The sequence below is a fragment of the Bombina bombina genome, chromosome 6, assembly GCF_027579735.1.
Source record: "Bombina bombina isolate aBomBom1 chromosome 6, aBomBom1.pri, whole genome shotgun sequence".
Taxonomy (NCBI): Eukaryota; Metazoa; Chordata; class Amphibia; order Anura; family Bombinatoridae; genus Bombina; species Bombina bombina.
The window spans coordinates 924,997,946-925,016,698 of NC_069504.1; the positions used below are offsets into that span (position 1 = coordinate 924,997,946).

At 38.2% G+C, this 18,753-nt stretch overlaps 1 protein-coding gene across 1 annotated transcript in view; it reads right to left on the bottom strand.

Moving 5' to 3' along the window:
- Positions 1–18,753, bottom strand: part of DOCK2 (dedicator of cytokinesis 2) — a 1,640,323-nt gene that overhangs the window by 1,351,526 nt on the left and 270,044 nt on the right. Inside the window, 2 exon segments of the mRNA XM_053718563.1 lie at positions 9,812–9,890; positions 9,892–9,938. Of these exon segments, the coding sequence (XP_053574538.1) occupies positions 9,812–9,890; positions 9,892–9,938 (126 nt within the window).

An 18,753-nucleotide genomic window follows, 5' to 3' on the forward strand; every position in this document is an offset into this window, starting at 1 on the left:
CACATATAAACACATAAATACATAATATAGACATAAATATAAGTGCATTGGAGCCCTTTGCAGTTAAGTAAATGAAAACATGTTAAAGCATGTTTATGTAATATTCATATTTAATAAAGTGTTATATTGTTTATTTACTGTAAATAGTTCACATTCCAATGTTCTGCACATAGCAGTATATGTTTTAAGTATTCATAAATAGATATGTATATATATATATATATATATATATATATATATATATATATATATATATATTAGGGTTAGGACACCCCTCACATTTTTGTAAATATTTTATTATATCTTTTCATGTGACAACACTGAAGAAATGACACTTTGCTACAATGTAAAGTAATGAGTGTATTTCCTGTATAACAGTGTAAATTTGCTGTCCTCTCAAAGTAACTCAACACACAGCCATTAATGTCGAAACCGTTGGCAACAAAAGTGAGTACACCCCTAAGTGGAAATGTCCAAATTGGGCCCAAAATGTCAATATTTTGTGTGGCCATCATTTTTTTCCAGCACTTGCCTTAACCCTCTTGGGCATGCAGTTCACCAGAGCTTCACAGGTTGCCACTATAGTCCTCTTTCACTCCTCCAAGACGACATCACAGAGTTGGTGGATGTTAGAGACCTTGCACTCCCCCACCTTCCATTTGAGGATGTCCCACAGATGCTAAATAGGCTTTAGGTCTGGAGACATGCTTGGACAGTCCATCATCTTTACCCTCAGCTTCTTTAGCAAGGACTCATGCAGGCCCAGACCATGACACTCCCACCACCATGCTTGACTGTAGGCAAGACACACTTGTCTTTGTACTCCTCACCTGGATGCCACTACAAACGCGTGACACCATCTGAACTAAATAAGTTTATCTTAGACTCATCGGACCACAGGACATGGTTCCAGTAATCCGTGTCTTTAGTCTGCTTGTCTTCAGCAAACTGTTTGCAGGCTTTCTTGTGCATCATCTTTAGAAGAGGCTTCCTTCTGGAACGACAGCCATGCAGACCAATTTGATGCAGTGTGCGGCGTATGGTCTGAGCACTGACAGGCTGACCCCTACCCCTTTAACCTCTGCAGCAATATTGGCAGCACTCATACGTCTATTGCCCAAAGACAACCTCTGCATATGACGCTGAGCACGTGCACTCAACTTCTTTGGTTGAACATGGCGAGGACTGTTCTGAGTGGAACCTGTCCTGTGAAACCGCTGTATGCTCTTGCCCACCATGCTGTAGCTCAGTTTCAGGGTCTTGGCAATCTTCTTATAGCCTAGGCCATCTTTATGTAGAGCAGCAATTTCAGATACTCAGAGAGTTCTTTGCCATGAGGTGCCATGTTGAACTTCCAGTGACCAGTATGAGATAGTGTGAGAGTGATAACGCCAAATTTAACATACCTGCTCCCCATTCACACCTGAGACATTTTAACACTAACGAGTCACATGACACTGGGGAGGGAAATTACTAATTTGGCCCAATTTGGACATTTCCACTTAGGGGTGTACTCACTTTTATTGCCAACGGTTTAGACATTAATGGCTGTGTGTTGAGTTATTTTGAGGGGACAGCAAATTTACACTGTTATACAGGCTGTACACTCACTACTTTACAAAGTGTCATTTCTTCAGTGTTGTCACATGAAAGATATAATAAAATATTTTACAAAATTGTGAGGGGTGTACTCACTTTTGTGAGATACTGTAAATATATATAAATATATATATATATATATATATATATATATATATACAGTGGGGCAAAAAAGTATTTAGTCCGCCACCAATTGTGCAAGTTCTCCAACTTGAGAAGATGAGAGAGGCCTGTAATTTTCATCATAGGTATACCTCAACTATGAGAGACAAAATGTGGAAACAAATCCAGACAATCACATTGTCTGATTTGGAAAGAATTTATTTGCAAATTATGGTGGAAAATAAGTATTTGGTCAATATCAAAGTTCATCTCAATACTTTGTTATATATCCTTTGTTGGAAATGACAGAGGTCAAACATTTTCTGTAAGTCTTCACAAGGTTGTCACACACTGTTGCTGGTATGTTGGCCCATTCCTGTATGCAGATCTCATCTAGAGCAGTGATGTTTTGGGGCTGTCGCTGGGCAACACAGACTTTCAACTGCCTCCAAAGGTTTTCTATGGGGTTGAGATCTGGAGACTGGCTAGGCCACTCCAGAACCTTGAAATGCTTCTTACGAAGCCACTCCGTTGCCCGGGCGGTGTGTTTGGGATCATTGTCATGCCGAAAGACCCAGCCACGTTTCATCTTCAATGCCCTTGCTGATGGAAGGAGGTTTGCACTCAAAATCTCACGATACATGGCCCCATTCATTCTTTCATGTACACGGATCAGTCGTTGCGTTCCCTTTGCAGAGAAACAGCCCCAAAGCATGATGTTGCCACCCCCATGCTTCACAGTAGGTATGGTGTTCTTTGGTTGCAACTTTGGTTCCAAACACGACGAGTTGTGTTTCTACCAAACAGTTCTACTTTGGTTTCATCTGACCATATGACATTCTCCCAATCCACTTCTGGATCATCCAAATGCTCTCTAGCATACTTCAGACAGGCCCGGACATGTACTGGCTTAAGCAAGGGGACACGTCTGGCACTGCAGGATCTGAGTCCCTGGCGGCGTAGTGTGTTACTGATGGTAGCCTTTGTTACGTTGGTCCCAGCTCTCTGCAGGTCATTCACTAGGTCCCCCCGTGTGGTTCTGGGATGTTTGCTCACCGTTCTTGTGATCATTTTGACCCCACGGGGTGAGATCTTGCGTGGAGCCCCAGATCGAGGGAGATTATCAGTTGTCTTGTATGTCTTCCATTTTCTAATTATTGCTCCCACAGTTGATTTATTCACACCAAGCTGCTTGCCTATTGCAGATTCAGTTTTTCCAGCCTGGTGCAGGTCTACAATTTTGTTTCTGGTGTCCTTCGACCGCTCACCATAGTGGAGTTTGGAGTGTGACTGTTTGAGGTTGTGGACAGGTGTCTTTTATACTGATAACAAGTTCAAACAGGTGCCATTAATACAGGTAATGAGTGGAGGACAGAGGAGCATCTTAAAGAAGACGATACAGGTCTGTGAGAGCCAGAAATCTTGCTTGTTTGTAGGTGACCAAATACTTATTTTCCACCATAATATGCAAATAAATTCTTTCCAAATCAGACAATGTGATTGTCTGGATTTGTTTCCACATTTTGTCTCTCATAGTTAAGGTATACCTATGATGAAAATTACAGGCCTCTCTCATCTTCTTAAGTGGGAGAACTTGCACAATTGGTGGCTGACTGTATATATCTACACCTATATATCTATATCTATATATATATATATATATATATATATATCTATATCTATATCTATATATCTATATCTATATATATATATATATATATATATATATATATATATATATATATATATATTATATATATATAGGTACAAATATATATTGTACCCAAATACCATCAGATACATGTAGAAATATGTATTTATGAATAAATAGAACATATTCTGCTATGTGAAGAACATTGGATTGTGAAATATTTTTATTTTCATGTCAGATTTATATGGGATCGGGTTTGCATGCAAGTGAAGTCCACTTTTTTGCTCAAATTACTTCTATGGGGGAATAGGTTTGGCTTTTTGCACCCGTCAGGTTAGTGCAAGAGCGATAACTTTTTACTTTCAACTCATAATACGAGCGCAACCTAATGAACGCAAAAAGTTTACTTTTAACAGAATTAGCGCTCTACTGAAAGTGCTAAATAGTGCTTCTCGTAATCTCACCCATTATTGGTCAGTAACACTTTTAAACTGTAAGACTTGCACACAACTAAAATCTGATCATGTTCATTTAGCTGTGTAGATGCACGTATGGTGTATACATGTTATAGGTTACTTACATTCAAATACATTAGGTAGTCAACATCAACACTGTAATGGTTTGCATTTGGCTTTACTTTTGCCTTGGTTTGTGTATTTTATATCTATAACAAGGTCTGTGAAAACCTCTTTAAAAAGCTATTTAAAAAGCATGTGAAATGCCTATTTCTTATAGTTTGCTTTTCTATATATAACAAGTAAGTCAGACAGCTTGGCTATTTCAAGGGATACTAAAGTCAAAATTAAACTTTAACGATTCAGATAGGAATTTTAAACAACTTTTCAAATTACTTCCATTAGGAAAATGTTCACAGTTTTTTTTTTTATGTTTACACTTTTTGAGCCTACTGAGCATGTGCATGAATTCACAGAATATGCATTTGTGATTGGCTGATGGCTGTCACATTATACAGGAGGAGTGGAAATAGACACACCTTTGAAATTCGTCATAAAAAAATCTACTACTCATTTGAAGTTCAGACTAGGTGCTATTGTATTGTCTTTTTAGCATGCATTAATATGATTATGCAAATCTACTGTTTTTACTGGTCCTTTAATGTGTGCAGGCCCGGACTGGCCATAGAGCATACCGGGCAAATGCCGTGGGCCGCCGGTTACCTTAGCACTGCCCACTAGTACAGCACATACCAAGTGTAATGTGGCAACGGCCCTTTTCGAGTGGCAAGCAGACTTGCTGTTTTTTTTGCCCGAGCATTTGTTAATGATGGACCCTGTATGCACAATAAAGGTTGTTTTATTCATCACAGCTGGAGAGTACTTTTCTTAATGATGACGTCACCCACCTGGCCACCACAGCACTAAGGTTGCCATCTGACAGTGTATTGGTTAGCAATAGGGTTTCCGGGAGTGAAAGGGAGTCTGGTTTGAACTTTGGTGTGTGGTGAGTTGCTGTAACTTAGTATGTGCAGCACATTGAAAGCACAAGCCTGCTAGTAGGACTGCATTGTGGAATGTATGACACTGTCTCTCTAAGCAACAGTGGAGCTGCGGTCCAACAAATAGAGAGTCGCTGCCTGGAGAGTGACGTGACGTCAAGCTATGTGCACAAAGCAGCCTCAGCGTGGTCACCACTTGTACCACATGTGGGGAAGCTGAAGGAGCCAAGAGACACTCAGAAGAAGTACTATCCAGGACCTGTCCACTCCAGTCTGGTTAGTGGTCACCAGTGTCATCGTGGAGAGAGATACTTTGGAGATCATCTGACCGGGTGGGTAAGGTGTGATGTATGATGTGTCCCATAGCTCACACTAAAAGAGCTATAAATGTAAATGAGAAAAGTCTGGTGTGACGTAACTGGAAAAGACTGCAGAAAATAAGAGTGTTGACTGATGTGTTTCATAGTAGTTGGCACAAAAGGGAGTGCATCACATTGAGGATAATGTTAGCTTGAAGTGTGATATTGTTCATAGCTGTCAAGAAGGGAGATATAGGGCAGATAAGTTTGGTTTAAGTTCAGGGTACATGAGTCTTATGTAGAGTCTGGTGTGGATTATAGTTGGCACAAAATAAACTGCAGGGTATATGAGGCTGGAGTAAGATATACCTCTCATATTCTTTGTTAACATCACTCATCTGACCAGTCTCATATCCCCTGTGTCCCCTTTATGACAACTATATATCATAGTCTTAACCAAACAAAAACTATGGTCCCTACACCCTTTTTATACCAGCTGTATGTCCTCCCTGCTTCTGCATTTGTTCATTTTACTTTCATGTTAGATATTTATATAAATGTATTTATTATTTTTCTTGGTTTATGAGTAAATTACCCTATTTATAGACCTAAATGGTTACTTAAAAGGACAATACACCCAAACACTTTTTTTATTATTCAGATAGAGAATACAATTTTGAACAACATTCCAATTTACTTCCATTATCTAATTTGCATCATTCTCTTAATATCCTTTGCCGAAAAGCATATCTAGATAGGCTCAGTAGTTGCTGATTGGTGGCTGCACATATATTCCTCATGTGATTGGCTCACCCGTGTGCTTTGCTATTTCTTCAACAAAGGATATCTAAAGAATTACGCAAATTATATAATTGAAGAATATTGGAATGGAGTTTAGAATTGTATTCTCTATCTGAATTATGAAAGAAAATGTTTGGGTTTAATGTCCCTTTAAGTTGAAAGGTTTGATGTAACTTTTTGAACTAAGGGATGTTTGGTACCATCTCAGATTTTTACCATTGCTATCTGTGCCACTCCAAGGTTTGAAACCTAACTTGAATATATCCAGTACAGTTTGCAATCTCTATTTCTGCATGCAGGATCTCCTTTGATGCAGGTTAGATTTTATGTACCTGGTGATTGTTTGCTTTAGACATGGAAGGATAATACCTTGTTTTTGGTTTATGTGATAAACACATACATGGACTAGCATATATGGTATAGAATAAAAGACAACATTATAAGTAACAAAAATATACTACTTACAAGCATGTTTCAAGTGACCTTTTGGTCTTCTGTTTAGGTATATTTGATGTGACTTGTAAAAATTGTTATCTCATACATTGGTAATTCATGTGTTTTTGTAGAAAGGAAAGGTGTTTACTGTAACCAGTTGAAATATATATATATATATATATATATATATATATATATATATATATATATATATATAATGTTGGTATTAATGCATATGAGTGTCTGTTGTGTGCATGCGTTGTGTGGATGCATATGTGGGTGTATGTGTTGTGTGAATGCATATGAGTGTGGGTGCATGTGTGGTGTGTGCATATAAGTGTGTATGTGTGGTGTGTGTGCATATGAGTGTGTGTGTTTGTGTGTTGTGCATGTATATGTGTGTGTATGTGTGGTGTGCGTGCATATGAGTGTGTGTATATGTGTGGTGTGCATGCATATGAGTGTGTGTATATGTGTGTGTGTGTGTGCATATGAGTGTGTGTGTATGTGTGTATGTGTGTGCATATGATTGTGTGTGTATGTGGGGTGTGTGTGCATATGCAGGGCTGCCATCAGGGGGTGACAGGGGTGACTCCTGTCAGGGGCCCAATGGGCCAGGGGGCCCTATGAGGCAAGAACAACTTATTTAAAAAAAAATCTATATATTATTTTGGCAGCCACTAGAGGGTACTACAGCAAAGTGCTATTGAGCATGAGAAATGTTAATGCAAGGAGTAAAGCATTAGCATTTGAGATGATTTCTGAGTGTGCACTAAACCACTAAGCACAGCGTGAGACAGACTTGGCCCTTAAGTTTGTACAATGTGTGTCTGAGTCAGACGGCAGATCACTTTAATTTGCAGAGGATGTAGAACTTACTTAGTAAATGTTTTTTATTTCTTTGTGCAATTTGGGATTGTAACTTCAGAGTGGTAGTAGTTGTATGGTGGGGACAGGGGTCCATAAAAACATTTTTTTTAGCAATATGCAGCAGTGTATTTATGATTATTTGACAATGCTGTAGAAATTCTATATTTAAAGCCATGCAGAAATGTTTCCTCCTCAATACACAAAAGGTAGGTGCCCTTTTGGCAAATATAAGGTTTTTTTTTGTATTAATATATATATTTTAATTACATTCTAGTTTACGGACCCTTTATGCAAGGGACTTTCCAGATGCAAGGAGGCAATTTTATCTAAGATTTTTAAATCTGCTAAAATGTTATACTCACAGAATTGCTCAGTGTTTGAAATGAGACAGGTTAAATTAACATTGTTCTGTTTACACTACAGCTGACTTAATTTTGAAATACAAACAAGCCTAAATCCTGCATTTAACCAGATCTAATGGTATGAGACTGAGTAGCACATCTTATGGTTCCACCAAGACCATATAGAGTACAGCATTTTCAAAATCCATATGTACAGCTGAAAGATGGGAACATTTGTACACCATATTTGAAGTGGTGCTCTTGGTTGGGGAAAATGGGGAAAAAAACAAACAAACATATGTCAACCTTTCAAAAGTACTTTTCTTCATCTAGCCATCTACCCAGATCATTTATGTACAATTTTGAATTCACAGAATTATTTTTGTTTGCACATTTACAAATATGATTCTTTAAAAAGTGATCTCTTAATTTCTGCAATTTTTTTATCATGCATGTCACACACTGTTGATTTAGGGGATGCAGTGTGCAGAAATGTTACCTCTTGTGAGTGTTTCTGTTGTCTGTGTTTATGTCTTTGTGCTTTTGTTTGTGTCTCTATGAGTGTGTATGTATTTTTTTCTGTGGGTCCTCTCTGTGAGGGTGGTGCATATGTCTCTGTGTATTTTTCTCTGGATGCCTCTGTGAGGGTGGGTGTGTATGTCTTTGTGTGTTTTATGTGGATGTCTCTGTAAGGGTGGGTGTGTATGTATGTCTGTGTTTTCTGTGGATGTCTCTGTGAGGGTGTGTGCGTATGTCTGTGTGTTTTCTGTGGGTGTCTCTGTGAGGGGTGTGTGTATGTCTGTGCATTTTCTGTGGGTGTCTCTGGAGAGTGTGTGTATGTCCTTTGTGTGTTTTCTGTGGATGTCTCAGGGTGTGTGTGTGTGTATGTATGTCTTTCTGTGTTTTATGTGGGTGTCTCTCTGTGTGTGTATGTCTGTGTGTTTTCTGTGGGTGTCTCTCTATGTGTTGTGTGTGTGTGTGTATGTCTTTGTGTATTTTCTGAGGCTTTCTCTGTCGGTGTTTCCTTGGGTGTATGTGCAAGTTTGTGTTTGTGTGTGTGTGTGTCCATTGTCTGTTCCTTTTTAGGACATTTTGACCTTACTACTGATTATTCACATCTTTCTACAGACTTTGAGACTAATGGGACCTTTCCGGAAGTCACCAATCCACCATTTGCATGCTGTTGTCATCATTTAGTTGGCATCTTCCTTGACAAAAAGATAATCAGAACTCCTAATTTTGTTTTGTAATTCTCCTTTTTTGACAAAACTATAGTCTACCTCATTACTTGTCAGGTCAATGTAAACAAGTGCTGAGTGTCTGTTTGGGTGAATGTGTCTGAGTGTGTTTGTGTGTTTCTTTGTGTGTCTGCTAGAGTGTATATATGTGAATCCTTATGTGTGAGTGTGTGTTTTCAGTGTATGAGTGTGTCTGTGTGTTTCTGTGTTTGTGGTTACTACCTTTACAACATTTCAAGTTTGACTACACTTAAGAATAAAGTGCATATACGTTTTAGTCACTTGGTCAAAAATTGCACATGTCAAAGGGGGGGGGGGGCGCTGATCAATGGTTAAGTCAAAATTTCTAGTGGCAGCCCTGTGCATATGAGTGTGTATGTGGGTGTGTATGTGTGGTGTGCGTGCATGAGAGGTGTGTGTGTGCATATGAGCCTGTGTGTGTGTATATGGTGTGCATGCATATGCTTGTGTATATGTGTGGTGTGTGTGCATATGTATTTGTGGTGTGTATGCATATGTATGTGTGGTGTACGGTGTGCATGCATATTGTGTGCATGTGTGTTGTTGTGCGTGCGATATGAGTATGTGTATGTGTGGTTGTGGGTGCTTATGAGTGTGTGTATGTGTGGTGTGGGTGCATAGGAGTGTCTGTATTTTGTGGTGTGGGTGCATATGGAGTGTGTATATGTGTGGTGTGCATGTTTATGATTATATGTATGAGTGGTATACATGCTTATGAGTGTATGTATGTGTGGTGTGCATGTGTAGTGAGCATGCATATGCGCATGTATATGTGTAATGTGCATGCAAATACATGTTTATATGTGTGGTTTGATGTGCGTGTATATGAGTGTGTATATGTGGGTGGTTAAATAAAAACATGGGGGAGGAGTGGGCAGCTTTGCCTTAAAATGCCTGGGCCTATTTTTGGTCCCAGTGCGGACCTGATTGTGTGTCAGTTATGTATTCTTTATGCAATGTACATAACAGTGATTTGGTTAACAATCGTCTTTTTTTACCTGGCATAATTATTTCAGGAAATCCCAGCTTCCTTGCAATCACTGTAGTTCTGTCCACTAGATGAGGATAGTCCTTACGGAATTTGTACTGAATCTCCAACCAGCATTTTTACTGTCACCCAAAGGCCTGTAAAACATTTATTTCTCTAATCAGAGGATAATGTGGCATTTGTGCAATAATATTACACTTTATGAAATTGTGATGTAGCATATCTTTGGAAATTGAAGAAAAAAAAGTAAATATGCATTAAAAGATCAAAAACAGAATTAAAAATAATTAATAAAACATTAATATAATATGACATCAATATTGTTCAACTATATGTAAACTTAAAACTTTAGTAGTAGGAATACAATATTATATGCAAATACTTTATAAAACATTTTAGTAAATATGATTATTACAGGGAGCGCAGAATTATTAGGCAAGTTGTATTTTTGAGGATTAATTTTATTATTGAACAACAACCATGTTCTCAATGAACCCAAAAAACTCATTAATATCAAAGCTGAAAAGTTTTGGAAGTAGTTTTTAGTTTGTTTTTAGTTATAGCTATTTTAGGGGGATATCTGTGTGTGCAGGTGACTATTACTGTGCATAATTATTAGGCAACTTAACAAAAAACAAATATATACCCATTTCAATTATTTATTTTTACCAGTGAAACCAATATAACATCTCAACATTCACAAATATACATTTCTGACATTCAAAAACAAAACAAAAACAAATCAGTGACCAATATAGCCACCTTTCTTTGCAAGGACACTCAAAAGCCTGCCATCCATGGATTCTGTCAGGGTTTTGATCTGTTCACCATCAACATTGCGTGCAGCAGCAACCACAGCCTCCCAGAGACTGTTCAGAGAGGTGTACTCGTTTTCCCTCCTTGTAAATCTCACATTTGATGATGGACCACAGGTTCTCAATGGGGTTCAGATCAGGTGAACAAGGAGGCCATGTCATTAGATTTTCTTCTTTTATACCCTTTCTTGCCAGCCACGCTGTGTGGAGTACTTGGACACGTGTGATGGAGCATTGTCCTGCATGAAAATCATGTTTTTTCTTGAAGGATGCAGACTTCTTCCTGTACCACTGCTTGAAGAAGGTGTCTTCCAGAAACTGGCAGTAGGACTGGGAGTTGAGCTTGACTCCATCCTCAACCCGAAAAGGCCCCACAAGCTCATCTTTGATGATACCAGCCCAAACCAGTACTCCCACCTCCACCTTGCTGGCGTCTGAGTCGGACTGGAGCTCTCTGCCCTTTACCAATCCAGCCACGGGCCCATCAAGACTCACTCTCATTTCATCAGTCCATAAAACCTTAGAAAAATCATCTTGAGATATTTCTTGGCCCAGTCTTGACGTTTCAGCTTGTGTGTCTTGTTCAGTGGTGGTCGTCTTTCAGCCTTTCTTACCTTGGCCATGTATTGCACACCTTGTGCTTTTGGGCACTCCAGTGATGTTGCAGCTCTGAAATATGGCCAAACTGGTGGCAAGTGGCATCTTGGCAGCTGCACGCTTGACTTTTCTCAGTTCATGGGCAGTTATTTTGCGCCTTGGTTTTTCCACACAGCTTCTTGCGGACCCTGTTGACTATTTTGAATGAAACGCCTGATTGTTCGATGACTTCCCGCTTCAGAAGCTTTGCAATTTTAAGAGTGCTGCATCCCTCTGCAAGATATATCACTATTTTTGACTTTTCTGAGCCTGTCAAGTCCTTCTTTTGACCCATTTTGCCAAAGGAAAGGAAGTTGCCTAATAATTATGCACACCTGATATAGGGTGTTGATGTCATTAGACCACACCCCCTTCTCATTACAGAGATGCACATCACCCTAATATGCTTAATTGGTAGTAGGCTTCGAGCCTATACAGCTTGGAGTAGACAACATGCATAAAGAGGATGATGTAGTCAAAATACTCATTTGCCTAATAATTCTGCACACAGTGTATAGATGAGAAATTAAATACAAATTTTACAAGGATAATCAAAACTTTTTCAGTTCAGTGAACCAACTAAGTATGTCTCATATGATGACTTCATGAGTTTATGTCATACAAGAAATCAACTACTATCTGAGCAGACTGTGTTTGATTGCTGATGGACAGAACATTACCAGCATATACAAACATCGCCGAAAATAATTGGTACACTTGCATTTTAAGAGACAAAAACCAAAAGCCTGATTGGAGTTTTGCCAAAATCGCATGCTGACAAGCCACAGTCTTTCTGGGAAAGGTCCTTTCGACAAAAGAAGAAAAAGATGAGTGTTTTGTAAATCCCAATAACTCCATACTTACAGAAAGAAAAAGGAAGCTTTCAAAGAAAAGAGCACAATTACTACCATGAAACATGGACAAGGCTCAGTGATGTTTTGGGTTTACTTTGCTGCCTCTGGCACAATGCGCCTAGAATATGTGCAGGGCACAATGAAATCAGAAGACTTTAAAGACATTCTGGAGCAAAAAGTACGGCCTAGTGCCCGAAAGCTGTGTCTCAGTCACAGGTAAGGGGTCTGCCAGCAGGATAATGACCCAAAACATACCTCAAAAAGCACCCAAGAATGGATGAGAAGAAAAAAAGTGGAAGGGTACCAATACTTTTGGTCACACATGTATGTGTTTACAGCTGAAACAATAAGAGTATTTCCTAAAAGAATTGCTGTTAATAAAAATTTATTGCAAAATTAATTCCAACCCACACTGAAATACACTCATGCACATTTAAAGGGACAGTAAAGTCAAAATTAAATGTATATGGATTGGATAGAGTATGACATTTTAAACAACTTTCCAATATACTTATATTACAAATTTTGCTTAGTTCTTGGTATCCTTTGCAAAAAGAGTAATCGATGGGTGAGCTCAAGAGCGTGCACGTGTCTTTAGCCCATCTGGCAGCAGTGTTTGCAACAATGATTATATTAATTTTATACATAGTTGCAAACACAGCTGCCATATAATGCTACAGATATGCTAGAGCAGCAGAGTCTGCAAATATATATAACATTGATTTAAGCATTTTTGCCTGATGGCTATGGACGCTCCTAAACTCACCTATGATTACTCTTTAACAAAGGATACCAGGAGTACTAAGCATTATTGATAACAGAAGTAAATTGGTAATCATGAAAGTTTAATTTTGACATTACTGTCCCTTTAAGTTTTTATTAAGTTGTCCCTTAAATAAAAACATAAATAAGATGATTCTTGGGGGGGGGGTTCCGGGGCAGCGGCCATATCTGGTCGCAAATTTAGAGGCTCCTGATCTTAGAAGGATAATCCGTCCCGATTATCCAAGATTCAGCTACAAATCCTAAACCCCACTACACGGCAAACCATACTATGAAACTCTGCAGTATTTTTTCTTTCTCACTTTTACAAAAGCTTGTTGATGTGTCGTTAAGTTGGTACTCATGATGTCAAGATATGAACTATTCTTTTGCTAAATACCTTAATAAAAATCTTTGATTTAAAAAAAAAAAACATAAATAAGATGATTCTTAAATCTTTTTTCCAAATTTGTTTGAGTTTCTAGTCATCATTGACCAAAACATTCCCAGATTCCAAATGATTATTATGTAACTAGATAGGTTTCCAACATCAAATGGACACTAAAGTCAAAATTAAATTTATGTGATTCAGATAGAGAATCTAATTTTAAAAAGCTTTCCATTTTACTTCCATTGTCAATATGTGCTTAGCCCTTTTTATATTCACTCTTTATGAGGCACCATCTCCTACTGAGCATGTGCAAACCTTCTTATTGTATACATATATATGTCTATAATTGGCTGATGGCTGTCACATAATACACTGGGCAAAACTTGAGAAAATCTCTAATCTGACGCCCACCCACATCACGACTATTAAATAAACCTATTAACCCCTAATCTGCTGGCCCCCTGACAATCGTTGACACTATATAAACCTATTAACCCCTAAACCGCCGCTCCCCAAAATTGCCAACACTAATAAAAGTTATTAACCCCTAATCCGCTACTTCCCGACATTGCCGACACCTAAATAAACATATTAACCACTGACCCCCCACATCGCCAACACCATAATAAGTATTAACCCTAAACCTCAATAATTACTAAACTAAACCTAGTAACCCCTAAACCGCCGCCCACCCCACATCACAAAAACACCTAAATTAAACTATTAACCCCTAAACCTAACACCCCCTAACTTTAATTAAAATTGCAATATAACTATATTTAAAAAAATAAAAACTTACCTGTGAAATAAAAAATAAACTAAGTTTAAACTATAAATTAACCTAACATAACTATTCCAATAAAATAAAATAAAAAGTTAGGGTGTTGGTGATGTGGGGGACAGCAGTTTAGGGGTTAATAGGTTTATTTAGGTGTCGGTGATGTCAGGAGTGGCGGATTAGGGGTTAATAACTTTTATTAGTGTTGGCAATGTCGGGGAGCAGCGGATTAGGGGTTAATAACTTTTATTAGTGTCGGCGATGTTGGGGAGCGGCGGATTAGGGGTGTTTAGACTTGGGGTTTATGTTAGGGTGTTAGGTTTAAACGTAACTTTATTTTCCCCATAGACATCAATGAGTTTGCATTACGGCAATCTCCATTCCGCAATCGCAGGTGTTAGTTTTTTTTCCTAACACTTTCTCCCCATTGATGTCTATGGGGGAAAGCGTGCACAAGCACGTAAACTCAGTCCTTGGCTTTTGTGTGGTATGGAGCTAACGCACCATAACGCACAGCACAAGGAGGCTTTTCAGTAACTCATAATGGCAGCGCTATGGAGAGTGCAATAACGCAATTTTTTTACGTTAATTTTGCACTCTGTTTAGCGCAAAACTCGTAATCTAGGTTAAATTGTAATCACAGAATTGCAATATTTTTGCACTCTAGAATGGAATAGATATAATGATGTAGTGCAACCAAATTATTTAAAAAATATGTTTATTGAGCAAAAGCAAATGAATGGATTGAGAGCTTAACCCCATATGCTTATAGTGCTGTATACAGAAGTATGAAAGTATTGGTTTCAGTAACATTTTTCAATCTTTTAGAAAAACTATTTAAGCAAGTTTTAAAAGGGTTTTGAATTTGGTGGTAATTTAATTTCATTAGAATTCTTATGTTTGCATAGTTTTCTAAAGGTCTCTCTTGATCTCTCACTGTGAAGACCATTCAAATACTAGGCATTGATAGCCCATACCAAAGATTTTCCAATCCTTAAAAAACACTTTTTCACATGTGTTTTTATATAACTGGGAACCAGTTATCTCCATATCAATTACAATTCTAGCATCAAGTTAGTGATCAAAGAAGATATGTATACAAAACAAAAGAGCCGGTAAGCTGGTTTTCTTTATACAATTTATTTACTTTTTTTCAATATACTCTTTTGATTTGTATACATATCTTCTTTTGATCACTGACTTGGTGTTAGAATTGTAATTGACATGGAGATAATATGTTGCAATAAATATTTGGGGAAATATATCCTTATATTGAGATTTAGCGATCAGCATCTATATTCCTTTAGAATGTATACGTATGATTCGCTGAGCGAGTGGGTGTGATCATAGCCGGTAAACTGACCATTATCCAATCATCTGCCCTGAAGGGTAACTTATACGGAAAGGAAACTGGTCATGCTGTACTCCTTGACAAAGGGCAGAGTTCCGAAACCTGCATCTGAGTTATTCTTATGTCATCAACTGGAACCAGTATCTGTAAAAGCCACAGGTATGTTGTATACAGCGACATCACAGACACCCCAATGAGCAGCGGATGGAGAGAGGACTATGCATAGATCCCAGAACCACAAAAGACCATCGATACTTATGTCATCTGAATTTGTCTCCACAAGTTTAATGTGCCTGCCCTTAATTGCAAGTATATGGGGATCACACATATACCTGGGATGGTACTTGTAGCTATGGTAATCTCAATGTTTATAAAGTGTATAGTGTGACTTGTGAATGGTATAACCTGTATTTGCTGTGGGCTTTAATTATAAACAAGGCTGTTTGGAAACCACTGGCATTTGCACACACGTTACTAAGGAAAGGAAGTTTTCTTGGGGGCTTGGTTGCTTGAGCTTTCTGATTGCGCTTGTAGCCGGACATACTATTCATGACTGACGGATATCAATAAGTGACTGACTACACTCAATTCAAGATGCTTTCTTTGTGCTGTGCTTATTATGAACTAACATGCCTGGCTCTTTGATACTAAAACCAGAACAGTTGATGACTGAGGTCCCCCTTGGACGCCTTGGGTGCATGTTTATGTGTTTGTTTGTTTGTTTGTTTGTTTGTTTTGCTTGTGGTGACTTGGATTATGTAAGTGTTTGGGGCCCATGTACATCTTCTTGCCTTGAATATTTCATTTATTCTATGTACAGATGCACCAATAAAATATACTTGGTTTATTCATCCAGGTGGTTTATGATTCTTATGTGATTGTGCTGGGGATTATTGTACTATATTTTTTGTATTAATTAGGATGTTAACACCATCCCTATCCCAGTCACTCCTATTATACATTGGTATAGTGGATGGTGCTGTCTACAGTCTACAGTGTTGTAATCTTTTGGGTGTGTGGGTTAGTATTACAAGTTGAAAGTAAAAGTTTAGTGCGCAAGCATAATAAGTCCACACACTAACTTCAGGACCTCTGATATTGCAACCTAACACTTATCGCATGCGGGACTAACCCGACAGGAGTTGCTAATATTTCACATGTCAAGTTCTTCAGTTACAGCACAATGTTATTTAAAAAAATAAATATATACTGTATATATATATATATATATATAATATATATATATATAACTGTTAATATAATATATATATTATATATATATAAATATATAATATATATATATATATAATATATATATATATATATACAGGGAGTGCGGAATTATTAGGCAAAATGAGTATTTTGACCACATCATCCTCTTTATGCATGTTGTCTTACTCCAAGCTGTTAGGCTCGAAAGCCTACTACCAATTAAGCATATTAGGTGATGTGCATCTCTGTAATGAGAAGGGGTGTGGTCTAATGACATCAAACACCCTATATCAGGTGTGCATAATTATTAGGCAACTTCCTTTCCTTTGGCAAAAATGGGTCAAAAGAAGGACTTGGACAGGCTCAGAAAAGTCAAAAATAGTGAGATATCTTGCAGAGGGATGCAGCACTCTTAAAATTGCAAAGCTTCTGAAGCGTGATCATCCGAACAATCAAGCATTTCATTCAAAATAGTCAAAAGGGTCGCAAGAAGCGTGTGGAAAAACCAAGGCGCAAAATAACTGCCCATGAACTGAGAAAAGTCAAGCGTGCAGCTGCCAAGATGCCACTTGTCACCAGTTTGGCCATATTTCAGAGCTGCAACATCACTGAAGTGCCCAAAAGCACAAGGTGTGCAATACTCAGAGACATGGCCAAGGTAAGAAAGGCTGAAAGACGACCACCACTGAACAAGACACACAAGCTGAAACGTCAAGACTGGGCCAAGAAATATCTCAAGACTGATTTTTCTAAGGTTTTATGGACTGATGAAATGAGAGTGAGTCTTGATGGGCCAGATGGATGGGCCCCCGTGGCTGGATTGGTAAAGGGGCAGAGAGCTCCAGTCGACTCAGACGCCAGCAAGGTGGAGGTGGAGTACTGGTTTGGGCTGGTATCATCAAAGATGAGCTTGTGGGGCCTTTTCGGGTTGAGGATGGAGTCAAGCTCTACTGCCAGTTTCTGGAAGACACCTTCTTCAAGCAGTGGTACAGGAAGAAGTCTGCATCCTTCAAGAAAAACATGATTTTCATGCAGGACAATGCTCCATCACACGCGTCCAAGTACTCCACAGCGTGGCTGGCCAGAAAAGGGTATAAAAGAAGAAAATCTAATGACATGGCCTCCTTGTTCACCTGATCTGAACCCCATTGAGAACCTGTGGTCCATCATCAATGTGAGATTTTACAAGGAGGGAAAACAGTACACCTCTCTGAACAGTGTCTGGGAGGCTGTGGTTGCTGCTGCACGCAATGTTGATGGTGAACAGATCAAAACCCTGACAGGAATCCATGGATGGCAGGCTTTTGAGTGTCCTTGCAAAGAAAGGTGGCTATATTGGTCAACTGATTTGTTTTTGTTTTGTTTTTGAATGTCAGAAATGTATATTTGTGATGTTGAGATGTTATATTGATTTCACTGGTAAAAATAAATAATTGAAATGGGTATATATTTGTTTTTTGTTAAGTTGCCTAATAATTATGCACAGTAATAGTCACCTGCACACACAGATATTCCCCTAAAATAGCTATAACTAAAAACAAACTAAAAACTACTTCCAAAACTATTCAGCTTTGATATTAATGAGTTTTTTGGGTTCATTGAGAACATGGTTGTTGTTCAATAATAAAATGAATCCTCAAAAATACAACTTGCCTAATAATTCTGTACTCCCTGTATATATATATATATATATATATATACATACATATAGTCGTATGCAAAAGTTTAGGTGCACAGTAATATTTCAGTAGTGAAATTAAGTTTATTGGATTAAAAGAAAATTTGCAATATGCATCAAAACAAAATTAGACAGGTGCATAAATTTGGGCACCCCAACAGAAATATTGCATCAATATTTAATAGACCTCCTTTAGCAGAAATAACAACCTCTAGACGCTTCATATAGCCTGTAATGAAGTGTCTGGATTCTGGATGAAGGTATTTTAGACCATTCCTCCTTGCAAAACATCTCCAGTTCAGTTAGGTTGATTTTTCAATGATATTCAGGTCTGGGGATGGGATGGCCCATTCCAGAATAATTGTACTTGTTCCTCTGCATAAATGCCCAGAGTAGATTTTGAGCAGTCTGTGTTGGGTCGTTTTCTTGTTTAAAATATCCAGCTCCGGCATAACTTCAACTTTATGACTGATTC